This window comes from Pseudopodoces humilis, chromosome 7, assembly GCF_049639895.1.
Source record: "Pseudopodoces humilis isolate 2021_Gansu_Grassland_sample_001 chromosome 7, ASM4963989v1, whole genome shotgun sequence".
NCBI classification, from domain to species: domain Eukaryota; kingdom Metazoa; phylum Chordata; class Aves; order Passeriformes; family Paridae; genus Pseudopodoces; species Pseudopodoces humilis.
The window spans coordinates 24,432,507-24,452,852 of record NC_142206.1 but is presented as its reverse complement, the minus strand read 5'-3'; the positions used below and the strand labels follow the sequence as shown (position 1 = coordinate 24,452,852).

Genomic DNA, 20,346 nt, shown 5'->3' with positions numbered 1-20,346 from the left:
GGCCATGACATAGAGCAAAGGTGCCCCTGAGAGCCTATTAACCCACATGAAGCATCCCCCTCTCTGTCGGGCAGGGGCTGGGGGAGACACAGGTGGGAGGCAGGTAATCACATCAGCAAAACAAATAAAAATCCCAGCCCAGCCTGGACATTTTATTAATGAAAATGAGCCTGTGACAGGAGGTAATTTCCAGCCCCTGGCTGATTCGGCTGGAGGATGGAGCTGCAGATAGGGATGAGTCTAGGCAGCCAGGCAGAGACAGAGCCCAGTCAGATGCAGTCAGGGACCAGAGCCCCTTCCAAGAGGGGATTGGGTAAGTGGCCTTGAAAGCTGGAATGTGAGGAGAGGAGCTGTCAACACCTCCAGAGAGCAAGTGCTTCCAGCTGCCTTGCTGGAGATGCAGTGTTACTAGCCACTGTCCCTCAGAGGAAGACTGGCTGAGGTCACCACAAGAGCAGATGCATCTTCAGACTCCATTTCACAGCACTCCTACCCCTGGTACACTCTGGCTGTACCTTTTCCAGCTGCTGGTCCATGCAGCTACTCAGTCAAACCACCCTTATCCAACTCCTCCAGTCTCCGTTCAAGCACCCACCCAGGCAGCTGCTCACACCAGCACTGCTCTCCCCCAGCTCTTGTGGTGTGCCAGCATCCCCCAGGACTGCTGGGCAGTGGGATGGTAGGCATTCCCATAGCACAACGAAAAAACCAGGATCCCCTCTTGCTACTGTGAAGTGGGGAAAATCTATATTCATTTTCAGAGCTAAGTGAGAGCAACACATTTTGAGGGTGAATTTTCTTCTCAGGAATACCACGCTCTGATGAGCTGAATTAATTCATACCCAGTTGAGTGTCTGACCCTAAATAGGTTGTATGACTGAAATTTAAAGAAGCATTACTGTAGTGATAGTATTTCAAAAGAGGAAAGTAAACAGCTTAGCCTTACTTGTTTGAAAGGTAAAACTATTTTATGAAAACTTACTTTTTTCACCCATTCAGGCCTGAGACCTGTTCTGGAAACCTTGCAGCATCCCTGGCATAGAAGTCAAGACTTCTCCCACCTTGGCTGTGGAGCAGGAGCACATCAGCCTGGTGAGGAAGGCTGCAGGAGAACCCTTGCAGCACACAGAGCCTGTCCCGAGAATACAAGCAAACCAAAGCAGTGCTTAATAAATTTCCCCCAAATAGCTGAGATGCCAGCAGGAAGGAACAACCCTTTAGGGCTGCAAAGGGTTGGTGCAAAACCAGTGGGGCTGCAAGTGGGGTCAGGGCAGCTGGAGAGATAAACCTCATGCTCCTGCCAGGCTCAAAGGGTTTTCCATCTGTTTCCCAAAGGACAGGACCTGTAGCATCTCCAACCATCCGTACAGCAGTAGCTGCCAATGCCTTGGGGAGACCCAACCAGCACCAGCTCACAGCTACCATACAAGCACACAGCTACCCCTGGTCCCTCAGCCGGGCCAGCCTTCCCACACTGGGCTACAGATCACACAGTCCCTCCATCCATCACCTCCCCAGTGAATTGAGGCAGATGTGTCAGTGGCCAAAGTGTTACTGCCAGCCCCAAGCTGGGATGCTTCAAATAGCTGCGCACTGCGATACAAATTGTACTTTGATGAGGTACATTAGGCCATCTGGACAGCCTTAAACAGCCTTGATGAAGACAGAGCAAGGGCTGCTCGAGGTGGGAGGAACCTCAGCAGTTTCAGGGCTGTTCGCTGTTCCTTAAGCTAACATTTGTGCAGCCAGTGGGGCTGGGGCTGGACGCATTGAGGAGTTCCATGCCCTGCATTGGGCGGGTCTGCCCAAAGGCAGAGCTTCAAATGACCAGTGAGTGACCCCCAGGGTGGTGTGGGCAGGACATGAGAACTCACAGCCTGGATGTGCTCTTGTCCAGCAGAGCCCACAAATCTGCACCGCCCTGGGGTGTCCCTGTGGATGGATCCGATCCTGGCAAGCATCAAGAACACCCCGCTCCCATTAGTACCATTACCTTTGTGGGAAGTGGTGCTTCTAGGAAGGAAAGCTCATGCTCACTGATGAGCATAAGATAAGTAATGTTCCAAAGAGGGGAGGAAAAAAAATGCAGGAGATGGTTGCTAGAGAAAATCACCTAAGCAGGGGTGAGAGCAAAAGGGCAGGGAAGGAAACAGGGGACCGAGCCTGAAGAAGCCCGGGGGAAAGGTGGTTTCCCATTCTGCTGAACCCTGCAGGGAGGAACTGAGGGGAGCAAGTGCAAGCCCAGACACCACCAAGACAGGGAGCAGCACGTGGGACCTGGATGAGAATTCTGCTTGCTCACTGGTGGTTTTCTGACTGCTGGTATCCCCGAGCTGGTTCTTTCGTGGCACCTTGGAGTCCTGGTGGAGTTTTAGCTGAGCAATTTCTCAAGTTAAATTTCCAAAGTAACTTGTAGGGAATGAGCTCAGTCCCTCTGCATGACAGGCCCCAGTGGTGCTGTGGCTGCCCTGACCTTTGCCTGGCTGCTGGTTCTGTGCAGCCCTGTCTCACTGCTGCGACCTACATTCTGCCTCCCCAAACATACGGCGTTGCACTTAGCTGCATTAAACCCACAGAGTGCTGGACAGGGCTAATTTCCGATCAGGCTGTCAGGAAGTATTATGTCAAATACCTTACAGGAGCCTAAGCATATTATGCCGACACAGCTACCTTTGTCAACCAAACCTGAGATCTCATCAAGAACGCAATGCTGGGCTTAGCCATCCTCAGCGCCTCCGGAGCAAACCCATCTCCAGGGCTTCTCCTGGGTCACTGTGCCCCGAGCACTGCCAACCGCTCAGCCTGGGGCTGCAGCTCTGCAGGGAACAGCCCCAGCCCCCCTGCCAAGAGCCAGCAGAGCTTACGTGACACTGAAACAAAGAGTTTGTGGAGCAAGATCCTTACTCCCACCATTGTGGGTGGGAAAGGCTGGGTGCAGGGCAGCATCTTGTGCCTGGTTACTGCTGCTTTTGCATGCTCAGCTCTTGTCCTGCTTGACTGGGACCCATGGCCCAGGTGATCCCTCCACATGAAAAAACCTTGTCCTTCTCAGTTATCACTTGTCCTTGTCAGCCACACTAGGTACCAGAGCCCTAAACCTGCTGTTTAATGGCTGTGCTCACCCCCTCTCAGCAATGCAACAGGACCAGCCTCAGTCTCTCCCTAAATAATTGTTTTAATTAGCATTTCCTCTTATGTAGGTGATTAACAGAGGGCTGTTGGCAGGGCTTCCATGGGAACTTTCGCAATGGGCAGACAGCTAAGTACAACCCTCTGTACTGCTGTAGCACTTAAATGTTTCAGTATCAGCCTCCCCAGTGGCTGCCAGTCAGTCTTCATTAGCCCCTCTGAGCCTTTTCTAATTGTGCCTGAGGCTGGAGGGGGCAGGAGCTCATGGCCCCTGCCTAAGCGTGGGCCTCTGGGTGGGGTATGGCCCTGTCTGGCAGGACGAGCAAACCCAGAGGTAAGGACCCCCAGGGAAAGGGCAGAGCCACGACCACAGCACCCTGGGAGAGTTTGACAAGAACCCAGGGGAAGGAGAGAAGCTGGGTTTGGGCATCTGCCAGCAAAGGACTGTCAGCAGTGCCTGGTCAGCAGCCAGCAATCACCACTTACTCATGCCCCCACCCCCAAAGTGTGCAGTGAAAACAATCTGCAAATTAAAGCTTCCCTGCAGCAGGGTGGCAGTGCCCCACGCTGTGCTGGAGAAGAGACTGGAGTCCATCTTCCATCAGAGCCAGCTCATGATCCTATCAGGCTATTACTGTATTATTGAACTGGGGATTGAGGGACAGGCTTTAATAGCTGTGATGGTATCAGGGGTCCAGCATTAAATTCCAGGAAAAGGCCATGAAGATGAGCCTAAGAAATAGGAAGACCCAAGCCTGAATTACCACATCTCACATTTTTGCAGTGTCTGCTATTTATCCCAGCCTCTGTGAAGCTGAAGCTAGGAGTTCAGAGGGTAAGGGTGAAAGGCCAGGGGGCTCCAGGTGTTTCCTGAGCTTAGAAAGAGCAGGAACTCCACCAGCCAAGCTGAAGCAGGACAGGATGCAAGGACAGAAAGGCAAACCTCAGCAGCTGCCAAATTCCATGGGCTTGCCTGAATCTCACTGGTTGGCCAGCCACAACTGGAGTGAAGGCTCAGTGGGGCGACAGAGACCAGCTGCAGCTCTCCTCAGACAGTGGTCCAGTTTCAGCAACAGGTCCTCCTGAGAGACTTCTGTGTCTGGCTGCCTTTTCCAAGGGGTGGCATTTGCTCCCTGCTGTGCTCACATCTCCCATTGCCTACACTTTGCCTGTCCCCCTGAGTTATTTGAGCTGCTTACATGGGAGCCCCAGTCCCTCCCCTGTGGCACCACTGAGCAGAAGGAGCCTGGCCTGCATTGGCAGGCAAGACCCTGGCACAGAAGACAGATGCTTGGAGAGCAAGCAGCAGCATATTGATTTTCAGATGAGAGGCAAAGGGGAAGTCTCACAGTGTCCTCTCTAGGATGCTGGCTCCTGGCAGAATGAGAGCTGATGCCCAGGGCCAGCATCCCAGGGAAGACAGCTTGATCCCTGCCAGCTCCTACCAGTGCCATATGCCATCAACAACTGCTTGAAAGGCAAAACAAAGAGGAGCCGAGGGAGCTCACTGGGAGCAGATGAGAGGCACTTCTGCTGGAGATGCTGTGGGGAAAACAAATCCTTGTGCTCTGCAGAGTGCATCGAGTGGCTGCATGGGCAGGAGCCGGGCAGGGAGGGGGGAGATGCCTCTGATCCCAGGGATGAGGGGAGAGGGATATGGGCATTAATTGGCTGGCAGAGTGGCAGCTGGAAAGATTGCTTTGCCTTCCAGCTCCCTCGTGTGTTGAGGGCCCCCTCCATGCAGAAGTGGCAATGGCATGACATTTATGCACTGCACACCAAGATCCCAATTAGTGGTGGATGGCTCACATGCTGCACACTTTAATTAATTTGCCTTTTCCTGTTGGAGAATAACTTTTCTGACAGATTGGGACTGAGCAGAGAGGGCAACTGGTCCCTAGCCAGCAGCCTGAGCAGCAATTGGAGGAACCAGTTACAGGGCTTGGCTTTGACATCAGTAATAATGGGAGAGACTCCCCACACACCCAGCTGTGACCAGGTCCCTGCCTCTCCTTCCTGCCCAGAGCATCTCCTGGTGTCATAGCTGGGGTTCCAGCACCACCCTGTTACAAGGTCACCCCACAGCAGCTACATGTGGAGTGAGACTTCCAGGGGGGTCAAACAGAAGTACTTGGAGATGGGGCAATAGATAAGCCAAGGAGAGAGGGCAGAAAACCTGGGATTCACAGGGACAAGCAGGCATCACCACTTTACTGTACCACCTGCCAAGGCGTCACCAACCTTCTCTGAGATCCCAGGTCTCCCTCCAGGCAGTGCTCACCCTCTGGTGTGGTCCCAGGCCCAGGGATGCTGGAGCATTCACTGGCTGCAGCAGTGCCCATGCAGGTTTCCATCTGTGAAGGATTCATAAAAAAAGTCCCCTTCCAGCACAGAAGCTTCAACCACTACCTCCTCCCACTGCCCCAGGTTTCTGGCACATTCTCTCTTCCTAGCTAACCTAAATAATCTTGTTATCATCATCTGATCCCCCCCTCTTTGAGCTCATTAGGGCTTTTAGAGAACACTGGGTCCTACTAAACCTGACCAACCCACCATTAACCTCATTCCATGCCAAGAAATGGCTCTTACTTTTGACTCCAATTCCCATAGCTTCTATCTCCAGGAGGACTCTACCCCTCACCCTTGAGGTGACCAAGTTTCTTTAATAGCCTCTTGTGAGGGACTTTATCAAAAGCCTTTTGAAAGCTAAATAAAATTCTTTGCACTGTATTTCTCCTTTCCCCAGGATTTTCTTAGCACATTTAAAGGCTCCTGACAGTCTATGGCTGAGAAAAGCTTTCACTTTTTAAGATTATTTCCTGCTCCTACGCAGCAAAGCTCTCATTTTGCCTCCTAAATTGGGCCAGCAAGCATGCACAGCTCTGGTTTGGTTTCCTGAAGCAGCTCTTGTTGAATTTCCATGTTGCTCTTGGCACGGCGTTTGCCTCAGTGCTGCATTGTCACACTGCAGTGAGCAGGTAAAGCTGCAAGGCTTGGGGAAGGAGCCCTGAGCTGCTGTGGTGCTGTCCCTGGAGTGGGCAATCCCACTGCCTGCTGTCCTGTGCAGGGCTCCAGGCCTCAGGTCACCACACAGATTCAGGGGTGCTGCTTGAAGGTACAGTTACATCAGCCCTGCCTGAAACAACCAAGCAAGACTGCTGGGCTGGAGCAGGGTAGTCCAGAGTGGATAAACATGAGAGGCATAATAAATAAATTGCACTGGGGTGGCTCAATTTTCCCTCTTGTTCTCTCCCACTCACCCATGTAGCTCCATCAGGTCTCAGGCAGGGATAATCTGAGCTTGGCAGATCCTAGGTCTGAAACTCAAAAACACTGCTCTCTGTACACGTAAGTCCATCACCACTGAGAGCACCTGCTCAGTTGTGCACCCACAGCAGGTCACCTACAAAGCATGTCCAAGGCAGCACCAGATGATTAAGCCTGTCCACACCCACTGTGCCCACTGCTCCTGCTTAAAGCCCATAGGAACACAAGCTGCAGTCTGGCTCAACTATTAGCAGCCTTTGGCCCAGAGCTACAAAGCTGCTTGCTCTGACCAGGCCTCCACCCTTACCTCATCAGGAAGAGCCTCCCCTTCAAGTCTTGAATGAAAAAGTGCTTTAGAGCTTCAGAGATGTCCTGAGTCATTGGCAAAGACAGTGGCTGTGGTTCGCTCTGGAGCTCACCTCGTTGTGCCACAGTCTCCAGTGGGGACAGGTCTGGACCAAGGGGAAGCCATCAGCAGAGCAGGCTTCAGGCCTCTGCACATCAGCCTGGCCAGAGCGCCCAGCAACAGTGCATGCCAGACTTTGAGAATCTGCCAACACCAGAGTGAGGCAGCCCAGAAGACACTTCTCCAACTGAGAGATGGAAATTTTTCTGTAGATAGCTTGGCTCATTCTGAAAATGGATATCTATAAATGCTCTGCAACACATCTACCAAGAATGGGCCTCAAGATTCTTCCAGGAATCATGCAGGGAAAGAGAAGAAATTATGTCAGGCTGAGATGAAGCAGTTTTTTTTCCAGGTTCTGTTTTAGTTTGTTTTCAAGCAGAGCAATAAACAGCTCTGTCTAGACCTGCATTGCCTTGTCAGTCCATCTGAGACATAGCTCTTCTGGCTCCCAACTGCCAGCACATCCTCAGGCCCCTCCACAGTAAGGCAATACAAGGAATGCATGAAACCTTCCTTGCCATACAAGGGAATCCCATTTTTCAGGCTGCTCTCCTGTCAGATCAGGGATGTGGTTGGCTTGGGGCAGGTTTTAGAGCCTCATTAACACTCAGCAATGAGGCCTGGCAGCAGCTGATTTGATTTAAGGTTCATTTCCAGGCTGTGATTTAAGGGAAGATTTGCTTAATGTTCTCTAACAGACTCTTCTGACTGGGAACTTGAGTGCTGCCTAATGACAGACTTATTTATTGTAATGTCTTAGCAGCACAGAATCTAGAGGAGCTGGGCAGGAGCACAGCAGCTGCTGGCAGGTGCTCAGACAGCAGTGGAAACATCCCTCTCACCACAGTGGTAACTGTATGCATTCCTCTATTCAGAAGAGCCAGATACTGCAACCCTCTTCTGCATCAAGGGGTTGGCACGACAGACCACTCTCTGCCCAAGATGTACAGTGCTGCACCTCTACACACATTTTTACACAGGATAGGTGAAATGCTCCTCTTTCTCCTTACTGCAGTACTTGAATGATGGGAAATGAAGAGGTGCTTGCTCATCTCCAGACTGGTTAAAACGCAATTTTAATTTTAATTTGCAAGCAAGACTCCCAAAGGCACCTCCTTGTTTCCCAGTTCTGGACTTTCAACTCACAGGCTGAGTCTGCTTTCCTCCTGGGAAGGGGGTGGTCATCATCTGACATTTGTATGCTGCCTAGAGCTTCTGAGATGGATGGATCTATCCCCAAAACCAAACACAGAAAAAACCATCACACAAATGAAGACAGGAGGTCAAGCAAGGGTTTGTCATATTTTAATGACATTGATCTTTGGTGTTTCCCTCGTTAGCACTCACACTCTCCCCGTACTTCCTCCACAAGCCTGCTAGGGATGGAGAGTTACAAACGAAAAGGAAAATCACATTTGAGACTAAAAACAAAGTATCAGAGCCTTGACTTCTCCACTAGAAACTACATGTACAAGGTCAAGATTTCACATGCAACACCTTACATCACAGACCCATACCTCACACCGTGGCCTGGAGCTGAAAGAGATTTCCTGCCCCCTGCCAAGGAGGTGCAGCTCAGTCCTGGCACCATGAAACCACTGGGGTGGCTCATTCGTGTTAATATTGGCACAGCTTAGAACATCCTTGTGTGAACTGCATCCTGACTAGAGAGCAGTAGCCCTTGTTCCTCTACTCATCCAGATGGCATCACTGCTTCGGTTCCTGCCAAGTCCTAAACTATAAAAAGGAAAGATCCCACCTGTGAGCATATCCTGAGCCATGCATGTTCTGGTGAAGCCCAGTTCTTCCCAGAAAAGACCACAGCATAGGCAGGACTGGCCTCAGAACACCACACTCTGGGAGAGCAGTGCTGTGCCATGGAGAGGGACTGTGGCATGGAAGACTCCTCCACTTCAGCAACAGAACTGGAGCATCACGCCTGGGTTTGCTCAGTACTGCCTGTCTCCAGAAGGATGCTGCAGGCCCCTTTCCCTTTCTTCACTCTACTGATCAGCTTCATGGATATAAAAGGGCAGGAAAAAGGGCAGGAAAAAGGGCAGGAAAAAGGGCAGGAAAAAGGGCAGGAAAAAGGGCAGGAAAAAGGGCAGGAAAAAGGGCAGGAAAAAGGGCAGGAAAAAGGGCAGGAAAAAGGGCAGGAAAAAGGGCAGGAAAAAGGGCAGGAAAAAGGGCAGGAAAAAGGGCAGGAAAAAGGAAAGGAAAAAGGAAAGGAAAAAGGAAAGGAAAAAGGAAAGGAAAAAGGAAAGGAAAAAGGAAAGGAAAAAGGAAAGGAAAAAGGAAAGGAAAAAGGAAAGGAAAAAGGAAAGGAAAAAGGCTTTACAAAGGATGACACACAAAGTTGCAGGGCTTAGCTCAGGGGATGCCATGGGGCTTCAAAATTTGGCTGATGTGCAGCACGTATGGTTTGTATTCCTGTTAATTCTTCAGCAGTGGGAATGTTGGAAGTTAAGTATGCTTTCTTCGCCATGGCTTCCCTTGCAATTATTATCCTTTCCCCCATCACCCAGGATAGAGAAGCCCTCTGAACCACCAGCATCCTGTTAGAACCACCCATCCCTACTCTTCCAGCTCCTGGCCAGCTGTGAGGTACAGGTCTCTGCTGAGCAGTACAAGGGTAGCACCAACACACAACTCAATCTCTACCTGTTCCGCGACTCCCCACTGGTGCTGTCATTACTATAGAAGTTGGTACTGTCAGGAAGATGGTTATTATTAGTTAGGTCACTGTATTCAATTGGTCCCTCGGTGTCCATGGAGGACTGGGCCTGCTCTGGCAGGTCCAGGTCACCAGCGCTTTGCCCTTCACTCCCGCTAGGGGCTGTCCGCGGGCTCAGGCCGTGCTCTGGCAGCTGCACAGACTCTGACAGGATCCGTCCCTCCAGCTCTGTGCCCAGCTGCTGAGAGGTGGACTGCTGTGCTGACGTGCCCTCAGCTCCAGTGGGCTCTGTGCCAGTCTGAGAGCTGCGGTGGATGCGGTGGCTCACAATGATGTTGTTGCCAAAGCCGCCCATGGACGCCATGGTGGTGCTCTGCTCCCGCTGAACTACGGCAGTCATGCCACCTTCTGCCATCAGCCTTTGAATCCTACTCAGGGCATCCTCCCCACTGGCCCCATATTCTGGACCTTCACCTGTAAAAGAAAGCAGAAGCAACTCTAGTGCACAAAGCAAACTACGACACAAAATAAAGCATGCTGAGTAGTTGCTTCATGCAGTGTGCAAGTACTGGGACAGAAAATAGCTTTTATTTTAGAGGGAGCCCAATATTTTATTTTCATAACTTTCCACTTGGTTAAGTGTCAAATAAAAGCACTGAATTCTGTCAAGAAAATCTTGGCCACTTCCACAAGTAACCCTTCACAGACTTGCATGTCCAAGCCTTGGAAAAGCAGCTCTTATTTGGCCATAAAGATGTGGGAAATGGTGGTAGTCAAAGAGGCAGGATGCTTTATCACAGCTATAGAGACAATCCTGCCACAGGAAGAGAAACCTCAGTTTGCACTTCAATAAACCAAACATTTCACCCATGGTGTTAAAGAACCCTATGGCTTTTCCTACTTCACCTGCTTGAGAAGTAGGCAGATGACACAATGGCCAATGTCCCAAGTGTCAATCTAGAGAGAACATAAGAAGTTGGCCAACAGCAGACAGCAGCTACAGAACATGATCTTCCACGTTAGCTACGATTTAGTGTGTAGGCTCCTGCTTCCCTTGACTGATAATATCTTTCGAGGAATACAAAAAACCATCTCAAGACCTACAGTCTTTGTCTACTCTTATCTTCCCTTTATAGTCAGGTTGTAGTGAGCTCTGAGAGAATCATCATCAGATACCTTGGTTGCTCAAGATTACCTGAGAATAAAATCTCACAAAAGAATTGTCAATAATACAGGAGATAAAATCACCATGACAGAGAAGTTCATCCCCGTTTAGTTTCTCAGCATCCTCCTTTTGCTACAAACCCTACCCGGAGCATTTGGGGAGAACAATCTGTAATAATAAACTGCTAGAAACATTCCACAGTGGGATCCTGCTGAGTCTTATTAAAGAAATAAATCTTACTCCCACCTCTATGAAGCTATCACAGTGCTGATTTGAGGAGAAAGCCGTGAGCTCTCCTGGCACCAAGAAAATGAGCACAAATGTCAACAAGGCTAGATGCAGGGAGGAGTTAAAATACAATAAAAAACAAAATGCCACACTGACTAGGAAAACAAAAACACTTGGGGCTGTGGAGCTTAATATCTTTATCCATGATTTGGATGAGGGGATTCAAGTGCACCCTCAGTAAGTTCACAGATGACAATAAGTTGGTTGGGAGTGTTGATCTGCTGGAGGGTAGAAAGCGTCTGAGGAGGGATCTGGACAGGCTGGGTCATGGGCAAAGGCATGAGCAGTTCAACAATGTGCCCTTGGGTCACAACAATGCCATGCAGCACTACAGGCTGAGGGAAGGGGGGCTGGAAAGCTGCTTAGCAGAAAAGGACCTGGGGGTGCTGATTGACAGCAGCTAAACATGATCCAGGTGGTCAAGAAGGCCAATGGCATCCTGGCCTGTATCAGCAATAGTGTGGCCAGCAGGACCAGGGCAGTGATTGTCTCCCTGTACTCAGCACTGGGGAGGCCACGCCTTGAACCCCGTGCCAAGTTTTGGGCCCCTCACTACAAGAAATGACATTGAGGTACTGGAGCACATCCAAAGGAGAGCGATGGAGGTATTGAAGGAAAGGCCTGGAGAACAAGTTGTAAGAAGAGCAGTTGAGGGAGCTGGGGGTGTTTAGCCTGGAGAAAAGCAGGCTCAGGGGAGACCTTATCACTCTCTACAACTACCTGAAGGGAGGTTACAGCCAGGTAGCAGTCAATCTCTTCTCCCAGTTAACCAGCAACAGAGTAAGAGGAAACAGCCTCAAGCCACACCAGGGGAGGTTCAGGTTGGACATTAGAAAGAATTTTTTCACTGAGATGGTGGCTACTCATTTTAACTGCCCAGGAAAATGGTGGAGTCGCAATTCCTGGAACTGTTGAAGAAATGACTGGACACGGCACCTAGTGCTGTAGTTTAGTTACCTAGTGGTGTTCAGTCAAAGGTTGGGATTTGATGATCTTGGAGGTGTTCTCCAACCTAAATGATTATATGATCATGTATGATGCAGGAAAGGCTGTGGATGTTGTCTGTTTGGACTTCAGCAAGGCCTTTGACACTATTTCCCACAGCACACTCCTGGAAAAGCTGCAGCCCACGGCTTGGACAGGAGCACTCTGTGCTGGGTTAAGAACTGGCTGGATGGCCAGGCCCAGAGAGTGGTGGTGAACAGTGCTGTATCCAGCTGGTGGCCAGTCACCAGTGGTGTTCATCAGGGGTCTGTGCTGGGGGCAGTTCTGATCAATATTTTTATTGACAATATGGATGAAGGTATTGAGTCTTTCATTAGAAAATTTGCAGATGACACTAAGCTGGGAGCGTGTGTCGATCTGTTGGAAGGGATGAGGGCTCTGCAGAGAGACCTGGAATGGTTGGATGGATGGGCAAAGTCCAATAAGATGAAGTCTAATAAGTCCAAATGCCGAGTCCTGCATCTTGGCCACAAAAACCCCCTGCAACATTACAGGCTGGGGACAGTGTGGCTGGACAGTGTCCAGGAGGAAAGGGACCTGGGGGTGCTGGTGACAGCCCGCTGAACATTAGCCAGCAGTGTGCCCTGGTGGCCAAGAAGGCCAACGGCTCCTGGCCTGGATCAGGAATGGTGTGGCCAGCAGGAGCAGGGAGGTCATTCTTCCCCTGTACTCGGCACTGGTGAGGCCACACCTGGAGTGCTGTGTCCAGGTCTGGGCCCCTCAGCTTGCGGAGGATGTTGAGACGCTTGAGCGCATCCAGAGGAGGGCAACGAGGCTGGTGAGGAGCCTGGAACACAAACCCTTTGAGGAATGGCTGAGGGAGCTGGGGTTGTTTAGCCTGGAGAAAAGGAGACTCAGAGGTGACCTTATCACTCTCTACAACTTCTGAACTGTGATTGTAGTCAGGTGGGGGTTGGTCTCTTTCTCCAGGCAGCAACTGACAGAACGAGAGGACACAGACTCAAGCTGTGCCAAGGGAAATATAGGTTGGATATTAGGAAAAAGCTTTTTACAGAAAGGGTGATAAAGTATTGGAATGGTTTGCCCAGGGGAGTGGTAGAGTCACCATCTTTGGAGGTGTTTAAAAAAAGACTGGATGTGGCACTTGGTGCCATGGTTTAGTAGAGGTGTTCGGGCTAGGTTGGACTCGATGATCTTGAAGGTCTCTTCCAACCTCATTATTCTGTATCCAGCATAAGAGCTAAGATACTCAACGAAGTCCATACCATGCCACTGTAGAGATGTCATGCAGTCAGTCAGTGACAGCTTATTCCCTTTTCTCATGGGCTCAGTGGTACTTGCATCAGGCATTACCAGCTCCCCCACCATTGGACAAAGTTAATTTCATCCTCAAGTGAGTCTGCTGACATACTGCCCTGCTGTAGAAATGTCATGGACATTAAGGGCAAATTTAAATCTCACCAGTAGAGTAAGTAGGTTTCTGTCAGGAATGTAGTTAATCTGCTATATCCACTATAACTATCTATCCCCTTGATTAGAGCATCAGTGGGATCACAGAAACACCTGTAACCACATGAGAATCTGCAGCATGGCCTTAGAGCAGTGAGCAAGAATAACCCCTGGACAGAGCCTGACACACAGCTCTAGCAGAGAAATCCTGTTCAGGATGTGCCTGATGTATGAATTAGGATGTGGCTGATGCATGAACTAGGAACTTGGCTGACCAGTACAAAGACTGGGGACAGAGGCAGCTATTATACTGGAAACTCCAATGTGAAAAACATGCATGCCAAGGGATATTGAAACATTAATCATGAGCAGAACTAAGTGGAAGGTTTGAGAAGCATGGTTTTGGATTCAGACACTTCCTTCTGAGGGCACAGTCATACTTCATTACCAACCATCTGGCTGGGCTGGAGAGGAAGCTTAAGAAAGTCAAGATTTTCAACCTGGTCTAGAGATGTGCCAGACAGTGCTATCTACACAAGTCCTGAAACAGCAGGTACCGTGGTCTTGATAGATCGCTTACTATAAACCAGTCCAGTACAGAAGCACTGGAACAGCAAAACAGCAAGGACTCCCAGCCAGCCAATGCTCCACTGCATCACAAACATGTGTTTCACCACAGCACTCCTTGCTCTTCCCTGCCCCTAAGTTACCATATGCCATGGCTGAATTTCCAATTGAGGCATCTGCTTGCTCAGAAGACAGGCAAGGGCTGATGCCACATCAGGAATCAGCAAGGCCTTCAGATACCAGAGCTACAGCAATGTTGGAAATTCCCAGCCCATCAAGAGCCAGAAGTGAGCCTCACCATTCAATCAGCCAACAAACACCTCTGCTTTGGGGACTGTCCTCCCCTTTTCCTCTCAGGTTTCAACGATGGCTTTGGCTGACTAGCTCAGGGCAAAGCTTGCTGTGGCATTTGCCTTGAGCTGAGCTACAGCAGAGATTCACACACAGCCCATTTCTACTGCCTGGTGACTCCCACACACTTTCTTTCACCAGGCTGCCAATGCAGACTACATTAGTACTCAGAGCAAGTGAAATAAGCTGACTTCCATTTGGTGAAGGTTCAGGGTGGGCACACAGGCACTTACCCAAAACAACAGCAATGCTGTAAACCACACACATTTCAGCTTGCTGCAGTGCTGTGCTCCTACAAATGTTTTCTACTGTAACCAGTGACCTTTCCAGAGGTCCAAACACCCGTCTATTCCAAACACAGAATAAAACTTTACTCTTGAGAGCAATTATCCAAAAGACCAGGGGATTTCTGTCAATGTAGCTGTCTCAAACATTTAATGAAATAATCCCTAGCTAATGCATCTGTTTTTAAAAGTCATCTATGCAACTCCAGCAAGACAAGAATTTGATGCAGAAAACTACACAGGCAAAACATCTTGCAAACTTTTGATGGAGTTGGGCATAAGGCAGGATATGTATAAGTGGACTCTGAAGTACTTATCGCGAGTACAAGTTGTCTATCTCTGGGCATGGATGGCACACTCTTGATGAAATGCAAAGTCCACAGAAGCAAGGATGAGATCAGACTCCCCTGTATCTGTGCAATATACTGACATTGCTCTTGAATTTTCTTCTGTTTTCAACCTTCTTCTTTCTAAAACCAGCAGTATTTAGGAACCATGTTTGCAAACAAAGCTTCAAAATTAGAACTAACAGCAAGCACTGCAGAGATATCTAAGTCTTCAGAGAACATGAAATAATAGCTCTGAGGTGTGAGCTGACCCACTAATTCAGATGCTCAAAGATAAAAATGTCAGCATTTTTACATTAATTCACTCCTTGCATAAGAATAGAAAAGGGAGGGATACACCGCAGTATAACCAGCTATGAATAATCATATCTCCCTTAATGCCGCAAGAAATACTACTAGTTACTTTTCTTTCCAACCAAGCCCAGAAACATGTTCACACTTCCTTTCTGAAGAATTTAATCCAAACAACTCCACAGAACTCAGAAAAGACACAACTGCTTTAACTTGTAAAAATTTTCTTAACAATATCTCACCTTGGCTATTCACATGAGCAAAACTTACTTTTGTAATGAGAATTTAAAAGTAGCCCACATAATTTAATCCCAAGAGACCCGAGTACTTGAAGTAGATCACACCATAAAGGCTTGCATAGTACATACTTCTAGAACCTAAGTCTATTTTTTAGGTAGTGATTTTCAGAGGAATTTAAAGAGAAACTGAAATTTGCAGTTCTATAGGACATATGACGCAGATTTTACAGATGGACAGGCAGATGAAAGGCTAAGGGATCTACCCACGTTTCTACTTGGAGAATGAAAGGCAGATCTGGAAGCTGATCCCTGGTGTCCCAGTTCCCATTTCCACACTAATTGCACAAAAGTCACATCACATCTGACAACAGCATTGCAAGAACGTGTTCAGCTAACATAAAACAACATGTTTCTTCTTGTTAGCATTCATGAGGCTCGGCTGGGGACAGAGTATTCCTGCCCAAGCAGCCCCCTGACACGTGTTCCTAATGTCTCAGATTAAATAAGTTATATCACATGCAGGCACACTGATTGCTTCTAAGTGCTCCTTAGGCATCCTTGGGATGCTTTGCTTTTATCAGGAAAGTTTTGCTTTCATGTGCTGTCTTTTCACTACCAACGGTTTGAAAAGACTGAATCTCACAAACCCAAGCCTTCATTTTACAACCCTCTTCCCTCTCAAATCTGCTGCAACCTCTGAAAGCCGTTGGAACTAATGGAAATTTGTACTGGCTGGTGAGAAACACTTCAACCCAAGAAGTTAAAAACTGTATATGGCATGACAGTAGTCAGTATGTTGCTCCCCCAAAGACAGGCAAAATAGCAATCCCCTGACAGCAAATATTCTGATGGCTATAATTTCAGTAATTCATAACATGTGCCTACTTGCACAGCACGCACTGAGCTAGCTACCTGAATTTTTAAGCCCCAAAGACAATGCAGATGATAGGAAATGAGATGACAATTGTTTTTCAGTTATTTGTTGTTGGTGGTTTGTTTTTTTTTTCCTCTTTAACAACTGGATTACCTAAAAAGATATATTGATATACTCTCAATAGCTGGGGACAGCATGGACCCACTATCAAACAAGTGTCCTGCAGCTCTGCAGAGGTCCCTCTCCCTCAGCCTACGGCAGCTCTGGTACAACTGCAGACCCTACAGTTATTGCCCCCCATGCACTGTACTCCAAAGATCCAACAGCCTGAACAAGTGGCAGCCACAGCCCAACCCAGTCTGGACCAGGAATTACAATTTCTAAAGGTTAAAGCTTTGGACTATTTTATCTCATTAGGAATTTTTGTTGGGTTTTAAGTGAGATTCAATTTGCCAGCTGAATACAGATCCTACTCCCATTGTGCCTGTCTATTTGCAAGAAAAACATAGTATAACGCCCAACAGATTGTTTCTAATTAAGGCTGTTTCAAAGTTACAACTCTGTCACTATTTCCACTATGTCTGTCAGCTTAAAAGAAAATAAGAGAAAGCTAAACACTGTTTTAAGCATTTCTTGGTACCTCTCCTAGTTTTCTCTCAACTCTAACTACCTTTCCTTTGTGTGTGGCGTGGGAGCAGAGTTCACAAGTCCAGTATTAACTGCTGCAAACCAGAAAGATGCAGACATTAGAGGGATTCACTTCTAATAAAGTCATCATATACTCATTCCTCCCAAGGAGGTAGAAAGATAATCAGAGCAGCAAAGTCCCCGCAGAGCTTTGCATGAGAAAAGGAAACTATTTATACCCGCACAGAACTTAATTAGATTTCTGATGCAATTCTGCATACTTTTTTTTTATATTTTTTTGTACAGTAAGCACATATCTGCAAGAAATGCCCTGAGCCAGAATTCCCCACAACAGCAGGGCTGACATGACAGAGGACAGAACCCACTTTCAGGGCAGCAGTAGCCTTTCTTTTTCTTTTTTCTTTAACCATACAAAAGTTTTTTCTGTTGGTTGGTCAGTTGGTTGGTTGGTTTGGGCTTTTTTGCCCTTCGTGGCAAGGTGATAACTAAACCACTTTCCTTTACATTACTCAGAATCACACTTGATTTATCCATTCTGCTGCTGATAATACTGCTAAGCCTTTACATAGTGATTTCCATCTTCAAAGCCCCATACAAAATACTAATTAATCTCCGTAGCCTGTGGTGTGCTGTACTATGGGAAGATTTATTCCCATTTGGTAGATGATTAATAATTTGCCCTAGGTCACACCCCAAGGTACTGGTAGAATTTTTTTTTTTTTTTTTTTCTTTTGCCCCTGACATCTACATCACACTATTAGGAAACACAGTTTCCCTTCCAACAGGCAGAGTTACATTAGATACAGTGGGAAAATTAGCCATCAGAAAAGCACCACATCACCTAATCTTGCCTGCTGGAACACACTGGATGTGCATCACAAAAGTTGATGATTCTGGGAAAACAGCTGCCAGTAATGGTCATGTGTAATGTGAAGCACAAAGACTTAGATGAGCCAGACCACCGCTGCCACAAGTACCTGGCTAAGTGGCTATGGTGTTGGTAAAAGCAGAAGAAAATTTGTCTTTCTGCTTCATGTCAGGTCTTTGTACCATTCTTCTGTCATGGATTACTACTGGGTTTCTTGATCCTTCATACTCCTGACCTTTACTGTCTTCACAGTTCCCTGTTTCAAGTTACTCCTGCACACTTACACAGGAATTTCCACTGAAACAGGCATAGGAACTGATCAATAACAGGGTAAAACATCTTGGCTTATCTCTGGTGCACATGTTTAAACTGCAGTAACTCCTTTGTTCTACAGGCCCTAATATAGCTGAGTCACACAGGAGTGTGACAGCCCATTTTGCAGCGGTGGACATTTGCAAGGGGACATGTGGTAAGTCAATGTCTGAGATGGAAATCACACCAGATGTGGAACTCGCCGATCTTCCTCCAAGCAAGTAAGGGAGACAAAGAGAAGTACCTGTCCTAGGCTTGTTATTTACACTCCTTTTCTTCCAAATGTTTTATGTTTTGCTTCTTTGTAGAGATATCCTGCCAAGGCACTGGTAAAGAACAGCACTTTCCCCATCTCATTAACAGTCTAGTTCAAATCCATAATCTAGATCTGGAAACTGAAAGGTTAGAAAGAACAAGATAAAGAAACTGTCAGATGAATGGAGAACAGCAGGAGGAGAAGCAGTGTTGAAGAACTCTGCTGATTCAACAGACTCCCAAAGCCTGCAGGATCAGCCAGCCATCATGGCCTTGATGCAAGAAGGCCCCACACTGTACCATGTCCTCAGTCTGTGTACCATATTCAGTGGAAGAACCAGTTCCCATGAGTTCAGCATTTGTCCAGACAGTCTGTGTTCCAGTTGTATTCACACGCCCTCAATTGTACTAACCTTCCAGAGAGGTTAATCTCGGCTCTGCTGAGATAAGCAGACGGAAACCCCAGCGGGCAGGAATTTCCCACTTAACTTTGTACAGAAGAGATGAGATCAGAGAAACACAAAGCTGTATCACACATGCTGGATACTACACAGCAGGAACCGTGGAAGAGTCACATACCAAAAAGTAACTTTCACAGTGACAGAGAACAAACAGGCACACATGCACAAATAGGCATGTTGTGAGCTGCTTTCTGAAGCCAAGCAGGTTTATCACAAACCAACAACTTCAAAACTGTCTCCTTGATTTTCTCTTGTCTTTCCTATGTATATACTGCCCAACCCCTACCTAACCAAGCCTTCAGAGCTGAATGAAAGCACAATGTTACAGTATTGAGACAAGAAGCCTGGACAAATCAACATGTTTTCAACAGATTAGTGACTTTATCATTATACAGGAATTGCACAGTAGCGGTTTCCAGCTCCTTACATGTTGGTCAGTTTTCCTGGACTGCTAACCACTAGAGACATTTTTGTGCAGCTGAGCTGGGCACTCATCATGTACCTCATTAATCAAACTAAACAGAATCCTCAAAGCTGCTTTGTGAGAAGTGATTTACAGTATTTTTTTTGTATCCAAATGTTGAGCATGTGAAGCCGGTAAACTTTTTGCCTAAGTTGGAGGAAGAACCAAGCTGAACTCTAACATAGAGGCAGAAATTTTAACTCTCATCAGCTTGCAGCCTTACTGATGGTTAGGAGTTCAAGAGATGTGTGATGAATGAAGGCAGTACAGTTGATTTTACAAAGATACAACAATCTGGAGAAGAATTAACTTTCCTTCCTCAAAGCATGTGAAAAAGACAACTTTTCTATTCATATGGCCAGAGATTCACTCTCCTGATCATCTATGCCTGGCTACAGGCAAATTAGGCTAAAGAAATCTTTGTTGAAGAGAAAAAAAGGAGTGTCCAAATGCACTGACAGGATGTGGAACATATGTGGAAACTCCTAATCACCAGGTAAATTTCTGTCAACCATTAATTGATTTCCTACCTTCACCAGTCCCTGCAGAGGCGGATTCCTGCTCCTGTACCTCCCTCTCTGTCTGAGTCTCAGCATTCTGCAGCTGAGGCGCCAAGGTCTGGGTACCCTGCGATGTCACAGAGGTGGGGGGGTTTCGGGGTTGTAGGCCTATGGCATTCATCAGGCCCATGTCCCTGTCTGTCCTCCATGTAGCTCTGCTGGTTCTGAAAAAAGAGAAAAACAAGTAAGACCAGGATCATTGGAGGCAACATGCCCAAGCAAGACTGAAACATGAACGTGAGGCTCTTCTTGTATCTACTTCAACCAGGCACCTGCTGGCTACTATGAGGACGGGGATGAAAGGAATTGTGAGCTGCACCCATTTACACATACTGGTCTCTTGAGTCTTAAGCCAACAGAGTCTTAAGAGTCCGCTCACCCTTCCACAGAAGCAGCGTGTCTTACAGGCACAGAGAGATATCCCTGCAGCATCATTTAGCCTGCAGAACAACTGTCTTGGAGTCACTGCGTTGAGGAGG

General features: G+C 47.7%; 2 protein-coding genes across 3 annotated transcripts in view; both read right to left on the bottom strand.

Moving 5' to 3' along the window:
- Positions 1 to 9,497, bottom strand: part of CHRM4 (cholinergic receptor muscarinic 4) — a 33,216-nt gene extending 23,719 nt beyond the window's left edge. The window contains exon 1 of the mRNA XM_088057498.1: positions 9,467 to 9,497. Coding sequence (XP_087913624.1) covers positions 9,467 to 9,497 — 31 coding nt within the window. The remainder of the gene's footprint in view (positions 1 to 9,466) is intronic.
- Positions 8,095 to 20,346, bottom strand: part of AMBRA1 (autophagy and beclin 1 regulator 1) — a 130,776-nt gene continuing 118,524 nt past the window's right edge. For both annotated transcript variants that reach the window (XM_088057496.1, XM_005522458.3), the window contains exons 17-18: positions 19,838 to 20,031; positions 8,095 to 9,953 (exon numbers count right to left, since the gene is read on the bottom strand). In XM_088057496.1, the coding sequence (XP_087913622.1) occupies positions 9,463 to 9,953; positions 19,838 to 20,031 (685 nt within the window). In that variant the 3' untranslated portion in view covers positions 8,095 to 9,462. The remainder of the gene's footprint in view (positions 9,954 to 19,837; positions 20,032 to 20,346) is intronic.